The sequence below is a fragment of the Rhinolophus sinicus genome, chromosome 1 (assembly GCF_057876585.1).
Source record: "Rhinolophus sinicus isolate RSI-liver-muscle chromosome 1, RSI-T2T, whole genome shotgun sequence".
NCBI classification, from domain to species: Eukaryota; Metazoa; Chordata; class Mammalia; order Chiroptera; family Rhinolophidae; genus Rhinolophus; species Rhinolophus sinicus.
In genome coordinates this window covers 122,905,899-122,925,150 of record NC_142501.1, presented here as the reverse complement: position 1 = coordinate 122,925,150, position 19,252 = coordinate 122,905,899, and the positions used below count along the sequence as shown (strand labels likewise).

The 19,252-nt window shown below is 44.4% G+C and overlaps 1 protein-coding gene across 1 annotated transcript in view; it reads left to right on the top strand.

Annotated features, from left to right (window-relative positions):
• LOC148759250 (phosphatidylinositol 5-phosphate 4-kinase type-2 alpha-like) overlaps positions 1 to 19,252 on the top strand; it is a 76,758-nt gene that overhangs the window by 54,620 nt on the left and 2,886 nt on the right. The window contains exon 5 of the mRNA XM_088793928.1: positions 13,292 to 13,427. Within this exon, the coding sequence (XP_088650054.1) occupies positions 13,292 to 13,427 (136 nt within the window). The remainder of the gene's footprint in view (positions 1 to 13,291; positions 13,428 to 19,252) is intronic.

Sequence of the window (19,252 nt, the reverse complement as noted above, 5' to 3'; positions counted from 1 at the left end):
TTATTGCATGAAGCTCATCCTCTAGTACAAGAATAAATGAGCTTTTTCAGTAATGAGCCTGATAGTAAATATTTTAGTCTTTGTGGGAATCTGTTGAAATTAGTCAACTCTTGTAGTACAAAACAGCCATTGATGCCATAAATGAATGGATGTGGCTATGTTCCAATAAAATTTTATTTACAAAAATGGATGGTAGGCTGGATTTTGTTCATGACCAGTTTGCTGACCCCTGATGGGTAATCTTATGTGTCAACTTGACTGGATCACAGGTCAAAGCCAGATATTTGGCTAAATGTTATTTATAGGTGTTTCTGGATGAAATTAAAATTTCAATCAGTGACTCAGTAAAGCAGTTTGCCCTCCCCAATGTAGGTGAGCAGCATCGAATCTGTTGAGGGCCTGATTAGAACAAAAAGGCAGAAAAAAAGAATTCCACCCTTTTTGCCTGATTGCTTGAGCTGGGACATTGGTCTTCTCCTGCCCTAGGTGCTCTTGGGTTCTCAGTCCTTTCACCTCAGACTGAATTACACTACTAGCTTTCCAGCTTGCAAATAGCAAATAATGGGACTTCTCAGCCTTCATAATTGTGTGAGCCAATTCCTTACAGTAAATCTTTTTCTATATATCTGTCCTACTGGTTCTACTTCTCTGAAGAACCCTGACTAATACACCTGCTTTAATAGATTCCTCAGGAAAAGCACCTGTGTATGGTCTTCCATACAGTGTTCTTGCATACTCGGGAGTGTTTATCGGTAACCTTGATACTTGAAAGATCACTTAGCTGAATAATTTCCCTGGTTCATACTTCCTTTCCTAAATTTCTTAAGATTACTGTTCTGTTGCCACTGAAATTATTTCATCTTTTTGCCTGGAGGCCCTGAAGATTTCTTCTTTATCTTTAAATTGTTATGTTACTAGACCTGGTAGGCAGCCTCCAGTGATCCCTTCCTCCTGGTATTCATGCCTCGGTTTAATCCCCTCCTCTCAAGGGTGGGCTGGAACAGTGACTCACTTCTAACAAATAGAATATGGCAAAAATGATGAGATGTCACTGCTCAGATTAGGTTACAAAAAGACTCTGGTTTCCATCTTCCTCACCCTCTCTTGCTTTCTCACTTGCACGCTCTGATGGAATCCAGCTGTCACGTTGTAGAGGCCCACTTAGCAAAGAACTATATCATTTATCCCCAGGACCTTTAGCCTGTCAGAAGCCATGTGAGTTCCTCCCTAAATTGAGCCTTCAGGTGGGACCCAGGGCTGACAACTGAGCTGTATTTTCATGAGAGACTTTAGGCAGAGCATCCAGCTAAGCTGCTCCTGGATTCCTGACTCACAGAAACTGTGATATAATAATTGTTTTTTCAGCTGCTAAACTTGGGGGTAATTTCTTACACCACAATAAATAACAAATACACTAGGATATCTCAAAGTTGATCATCCCAGGCTCATTTTGAGGGTGCTAAGTTGTTCTTTTTTAAAAAAAATTATGGTCAGAAACACAGAACATAAAACTTAGCATCTTAGCAATTTTTGAGTGTACAGTTCAGTAGTGTTAAGTACATTCACATTGTTGAAATCAATTTCATTTTATCTTACAAAACTGAAACCCTATACCTGTGAAACAGCAATTCCCATATTCCACCTTCCCCAACTCCTGGCAACCACTATTTCACTTTCTGGCCCTATGAACTTGACTACTCTGGGTTCTTCATATAAGTGAAATCATAAAGTATTTGTCTTTTGTGACTGGCTTATTTCATTTCACATCATGTCCTCAAGTTCATTCTTCCCCAATGGAATTACATCACCCCTCTCCTACATCCAATAATATCACATCCTCTCCTAATTCTCTCTCCTAAATATCCCTCAAATTCGTCTACTTCTCTCCATGTCTAGCACCTTGTTTAAGCTTGCAGGGTCCATTCAGTTATCAAGACAGAAACCTGGGAACTTCCATTATTCATTTCTTTCCCTCACTACCACATTCAACTAATCAGCAGATCCTGCTGGCTGTTCTTTCAAAATATCTCATTCCATCAACTTCTGTCTCTTTTCACTGCCACCATTCTGGTCCAGGCCACCATCACCTCTTACTGAATGTCCTCTTGTTATAAGGTATATTCTCCTCTTCCTGAGAGGTAAATCAAAATATGTCACTCACATATATGAAACCTGTGAATGGCTTTTGATTGTACTTAGAACAATATCCACACTCTTCACATAGCCTGCCAGGTCTTAGATTATTTTGCCCCTGCCTATTTTTCAAATCTTATCTGTCCTTCTCCCAGTGCCTCCTTCTCCTCCAGCTGTACCTGACTTGTTTTAGTTTCTCAAAAAAGTCAAGTTCTTCCCAACTTAAGGTCTTCATCCTTGCTCTTCCCACATCTTGGAATGTCCTTCCCTGAGCTCTTCACATGATTTGTTCCTTCTCATACTGAACATCCTATGAAATAGAAATTCTTCTGTTATTCTTTATCACAATGCTTTGTTTATTTTCATTATAATCCATCTCATAATCTGTAATGTTTTAATGTGTGTTTCTTGCTAATTTATTTTTGGTTTCCTGTATGTTCTCTGGTATAAAGAGAAAGCACAGATACTGTGGGTACATATAGGAAGGCTTTTATGCCATCTCTTGAGGAGACAGAAAGCTGCCAAGAGGAAGCAGTACTATCTAGTTTGAGATCGAAAGGATCATGTGCCAAAAAGGGGAAGAGAGGTGATATGGAGAGTAAGAAGGGACAGTTTTGGCTGAGAGAACAGAAGATAAAGACTACTGAGAAAACACAGCGCTTTCAAGTGGTTTTGTGTGGCTGGGGTGTAAATTTAGTATAGACAGGAGGCTGAGCAAGGTGGATAGCACCCACTGTATACCTATATCTGAGAGTGATGGTATGTAGAACTCACTCCTTTAACATGCCAATCCTTCTAATAGGAATTAACCCTACATAAATACTGAAACATGTGTGAAAGAATGTCTAAACATTCATTGAAGTTTGTAGTGGCAAAAAGTGAAAACAATTTAAATGTCTGGTAGAAGGGAAAGGTAAATAAATAAGAGTTTTTCCAAAAAAGAAAACATGATGCCCAACAGCATGGAGATGATAATTCCATTTGGTATATATCCTTGCTTGTAGATACATAGAGACTCTCTGGGAGAAAACACAAGAAATCTGTTTCAATGATTGCCTCTGGGAGGGGAAGTATATGACTTAGAGACAGAGGTGGGAGAGAAACTTCCTCTAGATTATATGCCCATTTGTATCTTTTGCAAATACAAATTAAATTCTAACTCTTTAAAAGAGTGATAGTATTAAAATTGAGGGAACGGCTTTTGACTTTCAGAATTTTCTCACTGTCTCTTGTTCTGCGAATTCGGTTCCATTAAAACAAAGAAGCCAGAGTGAGGCTCCAAGGCAGGGCAGCTGGGAAGTTACCTGGATTGGCCACTTCTACCTACGTTCACTACAACCCCTTCCAAGTGGGGAATAGACAACGCCTTCTCAGACTGGTTTAAGGTTTGATTTCTCTGAGCTTCCTCTGCAGTGGGGCAGGTGGTCAGTGTTTACCCTTCAAAGAGCCCTCATAGAAAACAGTGGGGCTGAGATGCCCATGAAGTGATCCAAGCACAGGGTTCACTCTGTTTCTCATGGTGGCAGTGCTCCTGGATAGTGCCACCTGCATAATGAGCACATAGGGTGACGCCTGGCAGCTTTTAAAGCCCCACTTGGTGTTTACCAAGCAGGTTGGAGGTTTACCTTCAGTTATATTCTCACTTCCACATTCTCAACACACTGAGCAGGTTTCTAAGTCTGGTAACACCGAAGTGCTGATTGGCTGGGCCTTCTCCTGGCTGAGCAAAATCAAAAGTGTCAGTGACGGTAGCAGATATAGACTCACCTCTGCATTATTCTTTGAGTACATGTCAATTCAGCATTTATAACTTTACTTGGAAAATATAGGATGTTGAAGCTATGACTCCCCCCCACCCTTTTGTGTCACTTTTTTTCCCTCACTTATTTTCATTTATTTATTGTTCCCCAACCAGAATTCTCACTGGGACAAAAAGAATTGAAATGTGTGAATCAGATGTCAACAGCAGCCCTGATGTTTGTCCAGGGAGCAGCTATAACAATCATTAAAGGAGGAGAGAGGGCTGCATGGGCAGGCTGTGTCGAGGCTGTCAGAGTAGGTGTCCCAGATGCCTATAAAACCCGGCTGAGATAGAAAATGCTGCCAAAAAACAAAATCTCTGGATGAATGGAAAAGGCAGACTTCTAGAATTTGATTCGACATAATTTGCATCATAATCTCTTGTCTAACGAATTGTATAGAGCTCCTATATGTGTTAAGCTATGTGTGAGCCACTGATGATGTAAAGGAAATGAACTAAGGGGGCTTATGGGCTAGCATGAAAGACAACTGTAACATCAGGCCAGAACTGTAGGACCAAGAGCACCGAGGAGGCATGCCCATACCCTGGGGACCACTGTGCTAAGGGTCTGGGCCCCTGTTCTCTGCTTGCTGCCTGTGGGCAGATGTATGTCTTCCTAGCAGCACACTCTGCATTTCCAAGTGGAAAGCCTCAAAATGCTTCTTTCCTACCCCATCGTGAGAAGGGCACAGACTTTAAAATCATTCCAATCTGAGGTTGAATCACAGCTCTGTAACATAACCCTGGACAGGCTTCTGGGATTCCATTTCCACATTTCCATAATATGCAACTCACACAGTTGTTTCAGTGATTAACTGAGATAACAATATGTTATGCACTAGTTCTAGGACTTAGCACATAGGAAGTGCATAAGACCCCAGCTCACTCAGGACTGTGGGCATCATCACATCTCCTAATTTATTAATTAGAAGGAATAATTGAATCCATTTCCCTACAATCATGTAACATCACAGATGCTGTATTGGTGTAAGAGATACATCAATATTCTGTCTTCATCCATGGTTTGTATTCCTTCCTATTTATGGACCATATTGTCCTTCCCTCTCGTTCATTCTTCCTTTCAAACTTCCTCTCTTATATATTCATATGATGTCTCAGAGCAAGGTCAGCCATGTCTACTTTAATATGTCAGTGCAAGCTCAACATTTTGGGGGTATGATTTGATTTGTAGGCATGACAAGGTAGGTTCCAAGACAGTAAGAACAAATGAGTCACCAAATGGGATCAGATTGTGCCCTAGATGAGGTGATGTCTTTTTAGGCTGTTATAGAAAGCAACACAGTGAGGAGAAGGTTATAACTTCATGGAACCGATGGACCTACCTCAGGATCCCAGGTTCTGGGGCAAAGGAACAGGAAACACAGGCGGGTAAGGAGTTCTAGCTGACTGTTCACCCCACACACCACCCTTCCAGTGAGAATTTTCTCCCAGGCAGATGGCATGACAGACTCTCACCTCCAGTGACAGAAACATAGCTTTGCAGTACCTGTTTGTTGTACACATAGCTCGTGTGGGTTTCCTGTTGGGACTAGAATTGTATCTGAAGGTGTCATAACAGCATGTTAGACATACTTTTCTTCACCTTCACTTTGCCTCATCATCATCTAGCTAGTGGCTCAGTACTTTCCTGAAAACTTCCTCTCTGGCTAATGGCTTCTAGCCGGATTTTTCTTTCCAGGTAACATGTGTGCAGACCCTCTGGCAAAGTATTCTTTAGAGGATTTAGGATGCGACTCAGAAAAAAAATAGCTTAACTGGAACAGGAATTCAGGAAAGCATGTTGATGCCTGTGCTCTCTGTCTCAGGGAGACAGAGGGATGGGGAAGTGAGGGAGAGTCATTACCATCTGCTTGGATGTTGCAAATAAGTGACCCTTATGTATTTTACTAAATTAAAAAAAAAAAAAAACATAATAATAATGGAAATTGCCTAGAAGTATTTTTGAAGAGCAGTGGAAAAGTTTAAAAAGCACAAGAAAAAAAAATGTCCATCTCATTAAACTGTAAATATAGGTAAGGTCACAAGGAGAAACTCAGCAATACAAATTCCAAAATCTGTTTTTTGTTTGTGGCTTAAATCAGCCAGTTCTTCTCACTTCCAGAGGGTCCCTTTCTGTAAGCGTCTAGGGCCCACTGAGGAGAATCCCACTTAGCAAATGTCAAACCCATCAACAAAGGTCAATGCTGTGGTGGCCCCTACTGTACTATTCTTCTGTCAAAATTTCAAGCATAGATTAGATAATAGCATGTTTTATAATCTAAAAAGCAAGAATAAAAATGTAAGTAAAATAAATTCCTATTTATCAAGAATCAAAGTTATCTGAAAACAGGAGTTCACAGGATGATTTTGCTGAACTGTGCGATGATAAATGATGCCCAGGCACTGCAATATCCTAAAGGGCTTTGTGACTCACCAAAGACTCACATAAATCATGGTTGGATTGGTCTACGTGGTGTGAATGTTATTAAGGCCTTTGAACACTTTTTTGAAATTAAGTGGTTCATTTAGGGCGTATTAATCAACTTAATCAGAAGTCCCCATTCCCCAATCATTGGTGGTAGTGGGATCGGGGGGGGGGGGGGTTCCCACAAGAAAAAGCATTGACTGACCTTTCTTTGTGATCACAAAACCTTTCACTGGGTCCATCCAGTCATCCATCCAAACAACAAATCTTTATTGATGCTGCATTACATACTGGGAGCTCGGCCGTGCTTGCAATTCCTCTATTCAACCAATGCCTTCTCTGACCCATTTGTTTCTTTTTCTTCCTCTATTTTGTTTTGTTTTTTTTTCCTTTTTAAATGTATGTATGTATTTTTTTCCCATTCTTTTTTTAAATTTATTTTTGTATTTGTTTCAGGTGTACAAAGCAACATAATAGACATTTAAACCTCTCTAAAGTTAAAACCACCCCCCAAGCTACTACTCCTCTTACATGTTATATAGCTGTTACAATACCATCAACTATCTGCCCTATGTTGTACTCCACATTGCATGACTACATATGTCTATATATTTAGTTATAGTTGACATTCAATATTATTCTACTTCAGCTCTTCAGGTGTATAGCGCATTGGTCAGGCATCTACAAAGTCTATGACGTGATCCCCCTGATATGTCCAGTGCCCATCTGGCAGCTTACATGATCTTTACAACATTGTTGATTATATTTCCCATACTGTATTAACTACCGATTTGTATTTTTTAATGACTTCACCTTTTTCATCCTGTCCCCAACCTCATTCCCATCTATTACCTTGATAGATCTAGTACCTACCTGGCACCATACCTAGTTATTACAATATTGTTGACTATATTCCTTATGCTAAACCCTTATATGCCCCATGACTACTGTATTACAACCAATTTGTACTTCTTAAACCCTTCCCCTTTCACCCGTCCTTCATCCTCCTCCCATATTAAAGAAGTCCCTATAAGATTCCTCATAAAACTAGTTTGGTGGTAATGAACTCCTTCAGCTTTTTCTTGTCTGGGGAGCACCTTATCTGTCCTGTAATTCTAAATGACAGCCTTGCTGGGTAAAGCAATCTTGGTTGTACGTTGTTGCTTTTCATCATTTGGAATGTTTCTTGCCACTCCCTTCTTACCTGCAAAGGTTCTGTTGAGAAATCGGTTGACGGTCTTATGGTGGCTCCCTAGTAGGTAACTAACAGCTTTTCTCTTACTGCTTTTAAGATTCTCTCTTTATCTTTAACCTTTGGCATTTTAATTATGATGTGTCTTGATGTTGGCCTCTTTGGGTTCATCTTGTTTGGGACTCTCTGTTCTACCTGGGCTTGTATGTCTATTTCCTTCACCAAGTTAGGGAAGTTTTCTGTCATTATTCCTTCAAATAGGTTTTCAATTCCATGCTCTCTCTCTTCTCCTGGCACCCCATAATGCACATGTTGGTATACTTGATATTGTCCCAGAGGCCCCTTAAATTCTCCTCAATTTTTTTGGATTCTTTTTTCCTTTTGTTGTTCTTGTTGGATGTATTCTGCTACCTTATCTTCTAAATCACTGATTCGATCCTTTGCTATTGATCCCCTGTAATGTATTCTTTATTTCAGTTATCATATTCTTTATTTCTGACTGGTTCTTTTTTATGTTTTCTATCTCCATTTTTGTCACCACACAACAGCTTAACTATTTGTTTTCTTGAACCTGCCCCCAAAGAAAGGAGAGTCTGTAAGACGGATCCTTTCAGGGACTTTGGTAAACCTTTGTGTTTATACCTTATGCCTCCCTGTTTTGTCCCAGAAAGATGACTGGACAGTCAATGACGAGTAACATTCCTCACGGAAGGAACAACTCAAGCCAGGTGCAGTCGCGTGGGGACCAACAGGAGAACCCACGGGGTTCACAGAGGTGGGCACAGCCCCCCATATTCCTCAGGCTATCGAAAGCCTCAGCCTCTGTGGCTGCATTCCTTCCTAAAACTGCAAGGGAAATGATTCAATGAGGTGCTCTCCATCTATTCATATGCATATAGGTTTTGTCCCTTGGGGAAGTTGCAACTTATGGTCCAGCTGCCTGCAGGCAAGGGTGATTGACTTGAATTGGTTTCGTATTATGATGTATAGGATTCACAGAGCATGAGATTGACAAGCTTTATCTCTTTTACTTCCCCACTGAACTAATAAAAGCTATTCGGGGCTTCCAGTCCTTGAGATTGGGGGTCCCTTGGTCTGCTTAAACTCTATTCATGACTACTATCTTTTCTTAACCCTGCGCCACCCTCCTCGCTCCCCACAACTCTCATCACGAGGGACACGACACATTTTTATGTTTCCTATTTCTTTGTTGAAGTTCTCCCTGAGATCATTGAGCATCCTTATAACCAGTGTTTGGAACTCTGCATCTGATAGATTACTTGTCTCCATTTTGTTTAGTTCTTTTTCTGGAGCTTTGTTCTGTTCTTTTATTTTGAACATGTTCCTTTGCCTCCCCATTTTTGCTGCCTCCCTGTGTTTGTTTCTATGTATTATGTAGGGCTGTTTTGTCTTCCAGTCTTAGTAAAGTGGCCTTATGTAGTAGGTGTGCTGCGGGGTTCACTGGCACAGTCTTTCTGGTCACCTGAGCCACGCCTCCAGGTGTGTCCCTTGTGTGGGTTGTGTGTGCCCTCCTCTTGTAGTTGAACCTTGTTTGATAATTGCACATCAATGTGAGAGACTGACCCTTAGGCTCACTGGTTGTGAGGACTGGCCTTGACTACAGAGGAAGAGTTGTTGTGCAAGGGTTGACCCTATGGAGCAAGATTTGCCTCAGCAGGATTCTGGTGCCTGCCTAATCTGCCCCTTGGGTGTGTCGTACTTGGAGGCAGCTGGGTGATGCTCCAGCTCATTTTGAAGCTGGCCACTGGGGGCATCAGCCCCAGGACCACCTTGAATGGGATCTGCTGTAGGTCTAGTTTAGCCACAGACTGGGCCCCACCTGGGGACATCCAGCGGGAACCACAAAGAAGTCTGCAGATTGCTGCCCTGCGTGCTGTGCTTGAAAGCACCTTGAGAGGCCAAGCTGTGAACCAAGACTAGGTTGCTGCTTGTGCCAGCTTAGGGCTGCTCAACCAGAGGTACAGGACAAGCTCAAGCCAGATGTTACTTGTCTGGGTTCCACAAACCTTGGAGAGACCATAGGAAAGTCTGTAGCGTGATCCAAGGCAGGCGGTCTGCACGAAAAAGCCACTGGAAGCAGCCTAGTTGCGTTAGAAAGTTGGGTGGGGCCAGGTTTCGAATCACCAGGGTGGGGTGAACAAATGGGGGAGATTCAGTCCTCAGATGGGGAGGGCTCAGCAAAGGGGGAGGGCTCAGCAAAGAAACAATCATCTCTGCCATCTCCCCCATCCAGGAGAAAGCCACCTCTCCAGCCCTCCTCCCAAGCTAGACAACTCAATTTCCCACCATTTGTCACTGCTGTCATTCTGCGTGTTTGAGTGATTGATTCCATTCATGGGTAAGTCAGTGTGCAGTCCCTTTCAGAGGAATGCCTGGGAGTGCAGCCACCCTCAGTCTCACTCAGTCACAATCTCCGCTGGTTTTCACAACCAAAAATTATAGTAACTTCTCTCCCCGGCACTGGAACCCTGGGCTGGGGTGGGACAGGGATCTCTAGGTGATGAGGGTGCACCCCACAGCCGAAATAGGCCTCCTGATCTTTAATGGTCACATGCTGGTGTGGGTCCAGCCCATTCCGCATCTCTGCCTCTCCTACCCATCTGGAGGTGGCTTCTTCTGTAAGTCCTTAGTTGAAAGGCTTCAGTTCAGCTTGATTTGAGATGATTCTCAATAATGGTTATTTTGTAGATTAGTTGTAATTTTGATGTGGTTGTGAGAGAAAGTAAATACAGCGTCTACCTACTGCACCATCTTGGTTGAACTCTCTCCCCCTCTGTTTCTAATCACCTTCTTGTCTAGTCATTTGTGACAGAAGTTGTGAAATAAAGACAGGCCCTGTTTCCTCCAAACTTGTCATAGGTTTGCAATTTTACTATTAAACACTTAGGACTCAGACATTTCCTCAAATGCACAACTTCCTATGAGAAATAGTAGAAGCTTTAACAAAACAAAGTATTCATTTATGCCCTGCTTCTAAAAAGTCATGTTTTTATGGTGATTTCATTCTCAGAACCAAAGACAGACATCACCTCATTTGACTGCCATGTGGGTTTCACACAGGCACCCTCTGGTACCCACTCCTCCATTAGCTGCTAAGAGGCTCTTGCTGACCAAGTCTCATTAGATGTTACAGTATTGACCATGTTTCCCCAAGAATAAGACATAACTGGAAAATAAGCATGATTTTTCACGATGACATCCCCTGAACATAAGCTCTAATGCGTCTTTTTGGAGCAAAAATTAATATAAGACCTGGTCTTATTTTCAGGGAAACACAGTATCAAGTGCTTTTTCAAAAATAAACTTACCAGAGAATCTCACTTTCTCTTCAGAATTCCTCAAAATAAGAAAAAGAATTCATTAAGCACAAAATCTGAAATAATAGGATTACTTTCTAAGCAATTAAATACTAAAGTATTTTAACCCTATGGATGACAAACCCAGCCAAATGCCTCTCTTACATTCAATGGCATTTTTTTTTAGACTTTCTTTTTTTTAATTGGGGAACGGGAACAGAACTTTATTGGGGAACAGTGTGTACTTCCAGGACTTTTTTCCAAGTCAAGTTGTTGTCCTTTCAATCTTAGTTGTGGAGGGCGCAGCTCAGCTCCAGGTCCAGTTGCTGTTGCTAGTTGCAGGGGGCACAGCCCACCATCCCTTGTGGGAGTCGAACCAGCAACCTGGTGGTTGAGAGGACACGCTCCAACCAACTGAGCCATCCGGGAGCTCAGCGGCAGCTCAGCTCAAGGTGCCGTGTTCAGTCTTAGTTGCAGGGGGCGCTGCTCACCATCCCTTGTGGGACTCGGGGAATTGAACTGGCAACCTTGTGGTTGAGAGCCCACTGGCCCATGTGGGAATCGAACAGGCAGCCTTCGGAGTTAGGAGCATGGAGCTCTAACCGCCTGAGCCACCGGGCCGGCCCCATCCAATGGTATTTTAACAAAGTGCTGTCAGTGTCTTTTGATGAATACACGTTAGTAGCACTTTAAAATGGCTCTTTATTTACAAACGGTGAGTGTAAACTGTATATATGTTCACCCTGTTTCAAACGTTGTCTTTACTTTTTTTTTTTTTTTTTTTTAACTAAAAGTATCTGGAGTCTCTAACAGCAGCTGGTGCTTTCTTCCATTAAATGATAATGCTACTTTAATTTTTGTCCTTTGAAATCTAGCCCTCACTAAAAAATGTATTCACATTCATCTCTGCTGCAAGGCACTTGTCAGCACACGCTGGCTTTGCTGTGTGTCTTTGAGATCGTCTGTCTTCCTCGCCCAATTCTTAATACATGTTGACTTGGAGAAACTGGCCAAATTATTTTAAGGCATTTAAAAAATGTCAAGTGTTATCACAGGGCAAATAAATAACCATGCTGAGTATGGAAAGAGCAATGAAAGTACTGCTAAACTCATTGCCCGTGAAGTGAGAGGAAGGGCTTGACTTCATGATGCAGAGGCCAGCTTGGGGCGTGGCTGGAGGGAGCAGTTTGCTTGGTGAGGCCACTCCACTCCTTCAGGAAAATCACCTTCTTGTATGTTTTCTGTATTTGGCGACAACAGGACTATTTTACCAATTAACTATAACTTTAAAAAAAATTATTTCAAAACAATTATATTTGACATGCAACATTATATTAGTTTCAGACCTACACCATAGTGATTTAACATTTATATATCTTATGAAGTTATTGCCACAAGTCTAGTATCCATGCAGTTATTACAATATTATTGACTGTACTCCCTATGCTGTACTTACATCCCTGTAGCTTATAACTGGAAGTTTGTACCTCTTAATCCCCTTTCCCTGTTCCACCCATCCTCCCACTCTCCCCTCTGACAACCATCAATTAAACAGTAACTCTTAACTCCGTTTAATAATAATTTTTATTGACATGTATGTCTCTGAATCTCACCTAAATAAGCCCCATGCACTGGGACGTAGAATAATCTGAAAAGAGTCCTGTGTCGGGAACTGATATGTCAGAATATTACTTTAGACATCTCTTCTGACTTTCATGTGGGAGTCTTAATAAAGGCTCATAACACTCCTAAGAAAGGTGGTTTCCCTGATTTCCAAAGATAGTAAACAAGTCCCACAGAAGTGAAAGGTTTCTCTAGCATCACACAAGAATCCTGCGGCTGTGGTGAAGGTTAGAATTTGACGTTTCTAACTCCTCGTTTTCAAATATTGCTAGGAGAACATGCTCCCTCCCTATAGGCCCATAAGTCATATTAACCCAGGAACTGATGTTGCTATTCCAATCTAATCATAAAGGTCACTTTCAGTAATGGGAAAAGGACACATTTGCATATATCACTCGCAGTCCATTGTCCTGTGAACATTGCCACGAGCTAAACAAAGGATTATTCACTCAGTTTAATCACAAGGGACTTCAGAATTCTTATCTGTCTTGATCGTCCCAAATATATGGCCCATGTTACAGTATAAAAATATGACTGTCAGCTCAAGACAGGTTTGAATTACTCTAAATGTCATAGGAAGTGTGTGTGTGTGTGTGTGTGTGTGTGTGTGTGTGTGTGTGTTTCATCAAAGCCTATAAACAATCATTTTTTTCCTATGACCCGCTTTATAATTCCTAATTTGAAAATGGAGGGGGGTGGGGAAATAGGATGACTCATGTTGGCAGAAACGTGTGGAAAAAGTACAAATGTACATAGTGATTACTGTGAACTGCAGGGTTTGGTTTGGTTTAGTTTTTTAGCAGCCTCTCACTGTTGACAGAAAACAATTCCTGAATGATGAGCAGATAAACATCACTGAAAAACACCAGAAACTTCTGTCTCTTTTCAGCTTTAGCTGTGATGAATGCAAGTGTCTGCATCCTTTCCCCAAAGCCTGTGACCACTGGACACTGAATGCATTCGTCTTCCCTTCAAGCTTTCCTCACTCAGCATCGTTGCTAACATCTATTTCCTACCAGTCTCCAAGCCCTGTGCTAACCTTCAAACTGGGGAAAGAACTGGATTGGCTGCTGCCACTGGAAACTTTTCTCCATGAATGCTTTTTATATGGTTTTGGCAGGCACATATACACCAGTGGAGAGAGAAATCCCACTGGTGAGAGAAAATAAAACCTTAACATAACTGTAATGGCCCTGAGTGGTGTTTTACATGCTATGCTTGCTGAAGATTTATGTTAAAATCAACCTTGCAGAAGAAGTTTTTCAAAAGTCCATCAAGCTGCCAAAATTTAAACAGCTTTTTTTACTATCCAATGACGGTCGGCTTAACAACTTAAACAACCTGGTACTAACTGGCATTTCCCAGCAGTCAAAGACCTTGCAGGCCTGGTCTAATTTCACCAAGTAATTTTTCACTTACTTTACAGATGTCTGAGTCCTTTTATCCCTCTCTCTCCTCCTCTTTTCTCTCTTCTCCTTTCCCTCTTATTTATATTCTTTCTGTCCAAACTTAGGAGGGACCCAAGGGAAGTTATGCTAATTATCCAAATTCATTGAAATTAATACTTCAATTTAGAGAATACCTTTGGAAATGCTCTCTCTTCACCCTAAAGCCCCTCCCCTCAGACATCGCTACCAGGCCTGAGTGTTCAGATGACCACTCCCGCGCCACTAATTGCTGACAGTTACTTCCTGAATTAGCTAGTTGTCACTTTTCCATGCACACATGCCCCCCAGAGCAGCTCACCACTGCCAAGCCAGTTCTACCTCACGGGGGAGGGTCAGGTCTCTTAAATGCAGCTCTTTCTGCCCCTGCCTCCACCACCAAGGACTTCTTCCACTCTGGGAAGAGGAAACATCTTTGCATATACATAACTAAGCAATATTTCTCTCTCTCTCTCAGCTGGCTGATTAACTTACCTGGCAACTTACACTTTTTCAATCGCTGCCTCTAATTGCTGAAGAAAATTATTTTCTACACATGAAGTTCCTTCATGTGGTTTAGAATACACTTAACTAGAATGAGGATAATACACTTAACTAGAATACACTTAACTAGAACTAGAATAATGTCTAGCAGGTCTGACAACAAACCAGGAATGTTTTCTTTTTTCTTTTTAATATATTCATCATGAAGAGGCCACCTGCCTCCAAGAAGGAGCTGAGGCAGTGGAACAACGCAAGCAGGTAACGAGTTTTCGTGCTGACATGTTACCTCAGCTGCCCAGTAACTGATGAAGGGCTACAAGCAACAGAGGGGAAAAGAGAAAGGGCAGAACTCAATAACAATCTTTAAAGAGGAAGGAGGTTGGCCAGCTGTTTTCCATTCTGAGTGAGGACAGAAGGGAAAGAAAGAAGCTGAGATAGTGACGTTGAGAGAGAAGACAGACTTGTCAGGAAACACAGGTTCAAGGCTGAGTCTGTCCCACCTCCTTCGGGAGTCTCACCAGGCACTGACGAGTCCCCATCAGAAGAACCAGATGAGGCCCCTCCAGACACAGAGTTCAATGAGGGGACTCTGAATCCCTTGTGGATTAGGCATCCTCTCGAGTTTGTATTTATTTATAGTGTTTTCTATTTGCTCTAACAGCTTATAAACAACAAGGTGGTGGTGATGACCATCAAAATAAGAGAACCACTATGCTGCCCTAGCCAACAACTCTGCGTCCCTCACTCACACCAGTTGTGTTTTCAGCTGTCTGAAAAGCACTAAAGCCCACATTGCCTAAGGGGATCTTCTACTTGGGACCCTCAAGTGGGGATTTCATAGAGGTGAGGATGGTTATTTCCTGAGAGTATGGCAGGATCGGAGAGGAAGCCTGTGCCCTTTGAGGGCAGATTATAAGTGCCGGGGTGCACAGACACCATTTGACTTCTCAGCTGGAATGATCCCTGCCTCCGACCCTGTTTACCACCTGAGGTCCTTCCCCAATTCCACCAAGGAGTCCGTGAGCCACGGAGTAGAACTTTGCAGAAGTCCTCCCTTCAAGGGCCTGGTGACCTGCCTTGATAGAATAGTTTTGGGTGGTCATACTCATAATTTTACAAGATGCCCACTGAAAGTCACATTTCCCAGATATCTAGAAAATCTTAGGTGTCCAGTAAACTCTAAATCACTGTGCCAATGTTAATTTGTTGTGGGGAAAGAGCCCCAGAAAGCAGTTTCCAGGCTCTCAGCCTCACATAGAAAGGTGCTGGCTCAGGTAGTAAATGGCTGTCAACTGTGATTGCATGGCCATCAGCTGTGGCTAGCTGGTCGTCAGCTGTAACCAGTGAGCCATTAGCCACTAATATAACTGCTGTGGCTACACTAGCAAAAAAATGAGGACTGGCAAGAAGATGGTGGCTGAGCTAGCAAGAGCGGATTGTAGAGAGGCGGATGCCACCAGCGAGAATATAATGGTATGACTCCCCTACTTATGGCTCCGTGGGTGTTCCTTTTTGACCTCACCATATCCTGTGTTATTATGTGGGGGGTGGGAGCTGAGACCCCGCAGGCCGCCCCGCACGACACCTGTGTTCTTGTGCAGGGAGCGGGAGCAGAGACCCCGCCTGACACCCCGCATGACAAATGGCGCGGCGAGCAGGGTCTCCTGCATGACATTTGTCTTATCTGATGGATAACTAGAATGGTCAAATAAAACTAGACTTGTTCCACAATGGCTTTGCTCCCTTTGGTAATGGGGCCAGAACAGAGAAAAAGCCAACCCCTGGGGAAGACCACAAGTCGTCAGAAAGAGACTTAAGGTATCAGCGAACATCCTGAGGAAACAGACTTGGAGAGTGGAGACCAGGTTGGCTGTCAAAGGTCTCTGGGAGGTCGAGGAGCCCAGAGAGTTAGTGCTGCTTAGCACAAACATCGGAGATGGCTTCTGGGCTGGCTCAGTGTGGGGGCAGAGCCCCAGAAAGCAGTTTCCAGGCTCTCGGCCTCACATAGACAGGTGCTGGCTCAGGTAGTAAATGGCCAACTGTGATTGCATGGCCATCAGCTGTGGCTAGTTGGCCGTCAGCTGTAACCAGTGAGCCACTGGCCACTAATATAATTGCTGTGGCCACACTAGCAGCAAATGGGGGCTGGCAAGAAGATGGTGGCTGGCCATTGCATAGTGTGGCGGAGTGTGGATTGTGGATCCTGTGGCTCCTGCCTCCTGTGTCTCCAACCCAGCTGCCAGTGAGACTATAGTGGTAAGACTCCCCTACCTATGGCTCCATGGGTGTTCTTTTTTGGCCTCACCACATCCTGCGTTCTTATGTGGGGAGTGGGAGCTGAGACCCCGTAGGCCGCCCCACACAACACAGGGGAGTCATATCACTATATTCTTAAGGGTGGTCAGTTGAAACACAAGAAGCAAACACCCACCAACACCCCAACAAGGGGTCTTCCTGCATCACAGTCTCAATGGCGATCGGTCCAGACACAGGAAGTAGGATCCTCCACATCCGCCAAATCCATGCTTGCTAACAAGCCACAGCAGTTATACAGCATACAGAACAGTAGTGGCTGACGGCCAGCTGGTTACATAAGTGCTTACATAGGGATGCGTCCTGCGTGTCTGTGGGCTACACAATCAAACCAGCACCTTTCCACGTGAGGCCAAGATCCTGGAAACTGCTCTCTGGGACTCAGTCCCAACACCCTTCACCAAGCATTCTAGAAATTGCCCCAGGTGGCCATCGACCCCTCTGATCACATGTGCTGCAGTTCTTAAAGGGACCCTCTGCTGTAACCAGGACCTAATTACCTGAACAGGCCAGACTAGGTCCATCGCTCAGTTTTGTGAGCAGAATCTCTGCGACCAGGAATGCCGTTCCCCTGTCTCTCCATCTATCCAGTTACACTTACTTACCCACCACGTGTTCCACCAGTGTTTCCCCATTCCCTGGAGCCATTCTGCCATGATATCCTCGTAACTTATGTGGGGACAGAGCCCCAGAGAGCAGTTTCCAGGCTCTCGGCCTCACGTGGAAAGGTGCTGGCTCGGGTAGTAGATGGCTGTCAGCTGTGGCTAGTTGGCCGTCAGCTGTAACCATTGAGCCATTGGCCACTAATATAACTGCTGCGGCCGCGCTGGGGAGTGGAGTCCAGGGGAGTCAAGGAGAGTTCAGTCGGTCAGTTGGCAGAAAAGCGGACAGCAGGTCACACATCGTGTGAATCCAGCCTCCAGCGAGACTATAGTGGTATGACTCCCCTAGCTATGGCTCCATGGGTGTTCCTTTTTGGCCTAGCCACATCCTGTGTTCTTGTGTGGGGAGCGGGAGCTGAGACCCCGCATGACACCCCATATGACAAATGGCGCAGCGAGCAGGGTATGGTACCGGCCGAAACTCACCAAAGGATGGTAGAGCAGTTTATGCGTACAAAAGTTCAGCTTCGGGAGGCCCATGAGGAGCGATGTCGGGAGCAGGAGGCACGGTCTGCCTGGGAGACTCAAGCCTCCAGCTGGCACACCTCCCTCTTGGGCATAGAAGGCGTTGTCCTCCTTTTGTTGATCTGCTTCTGCTGCGGCCTTAGGCTCTGAGGGTTGCGGACATTATACACAGAGACCACCACCCACTCAGACACCTGGCACGGTGAACAGGATTCCGACCAGGTAGGAATGGAGTCTGACTCTGGGCAGGAGGACGTTTGGCCCCCACACAGTGTGTGGTGTCCAATGGCCACTGTTCTCAGGAGTTGGACCCCCAAGGAGGAGTGGGAGGACATGGACGGCTCTCCGGCCAGCGTGGAGAGGGCCCTGCAGGCTCTGGCTGAGCGGTTGCCAGAGGAGGAGAAGGCTACAGCCGGCCACGTGGGCTGGATGTTCCTCACAGCCTTGAGTCTCAACACGGAAAATGCGCTTCATGATATGGCCCAGGTGCCGGACCAGGTGTCCTGGTTGGAAGCTCTGGAAGCCCGGGTCCGCCTGTTGGAAGAGGGGCCCCACAGTGGAGACTCTGACGCAGAGGCGGAGGAAGCGAGTGGAGACAATGTAGCTCCCAACCCCCAAGCCCAGCCAATCTTGAAGCAAAGGGTAAAACGTGAGCAACTTTTGGGCCCCGGGGTTGTCACTGCTGGCAACCCAGCTGTGACTGAGTTCACAACGTACACCCCTTACACTCCCACTGAGTTGCAGGAGCTGGGGAGGTGGTACCAACAACGCCCTGGAAAGCCAGTCTCGGCTTGGCTACTATGTTTATGGGATGAGGGGGCAGACAACATTCTCTGCTCCCCAGGCAAGATGGAAAAGCTAGCCTTCGTGACGGGGCATCATCCCTGTGACAAAGGTTACAGAACTGCCATAGGTTGGCCCACGACCAGGGCAACCATTCTCTAATGCAGTGGCTCACTGCTGCGGTACGCACAATATGGGGACAGGCTGGCGAGCTGCCAGACACTGTGAGTCAATGGCAGTCATATGCGGAACTTACTCAAATCATCCGTGAAATGGGTATGAGACATGCTATTTTCAACCGTAATATGCAGGGGCCGGATGACGAGCTTTTTACAGCCAGCATGAGAGATCTGGTTTTGGATACTGCACCTGCGAGTGCTTTTGGATCCTTGGTTGCCATTCTTACACCCTATGTGGGGCGACAGATCCATGAAGTTACAACTGCCATGGCCACCCTAGGGGATATTGAAAGCCAGAGGCGAAGGAAGTTAAGACAGGAGGTCCATGCAGTTGAGACCTGGAAGCCCAAATCAAAAGTAAAGGGGCGAGGTCGCAGGCCTCAGAGAGTAACACACGCACAGATGTGGCGTGATCTCGTGGCAGCAGGAGT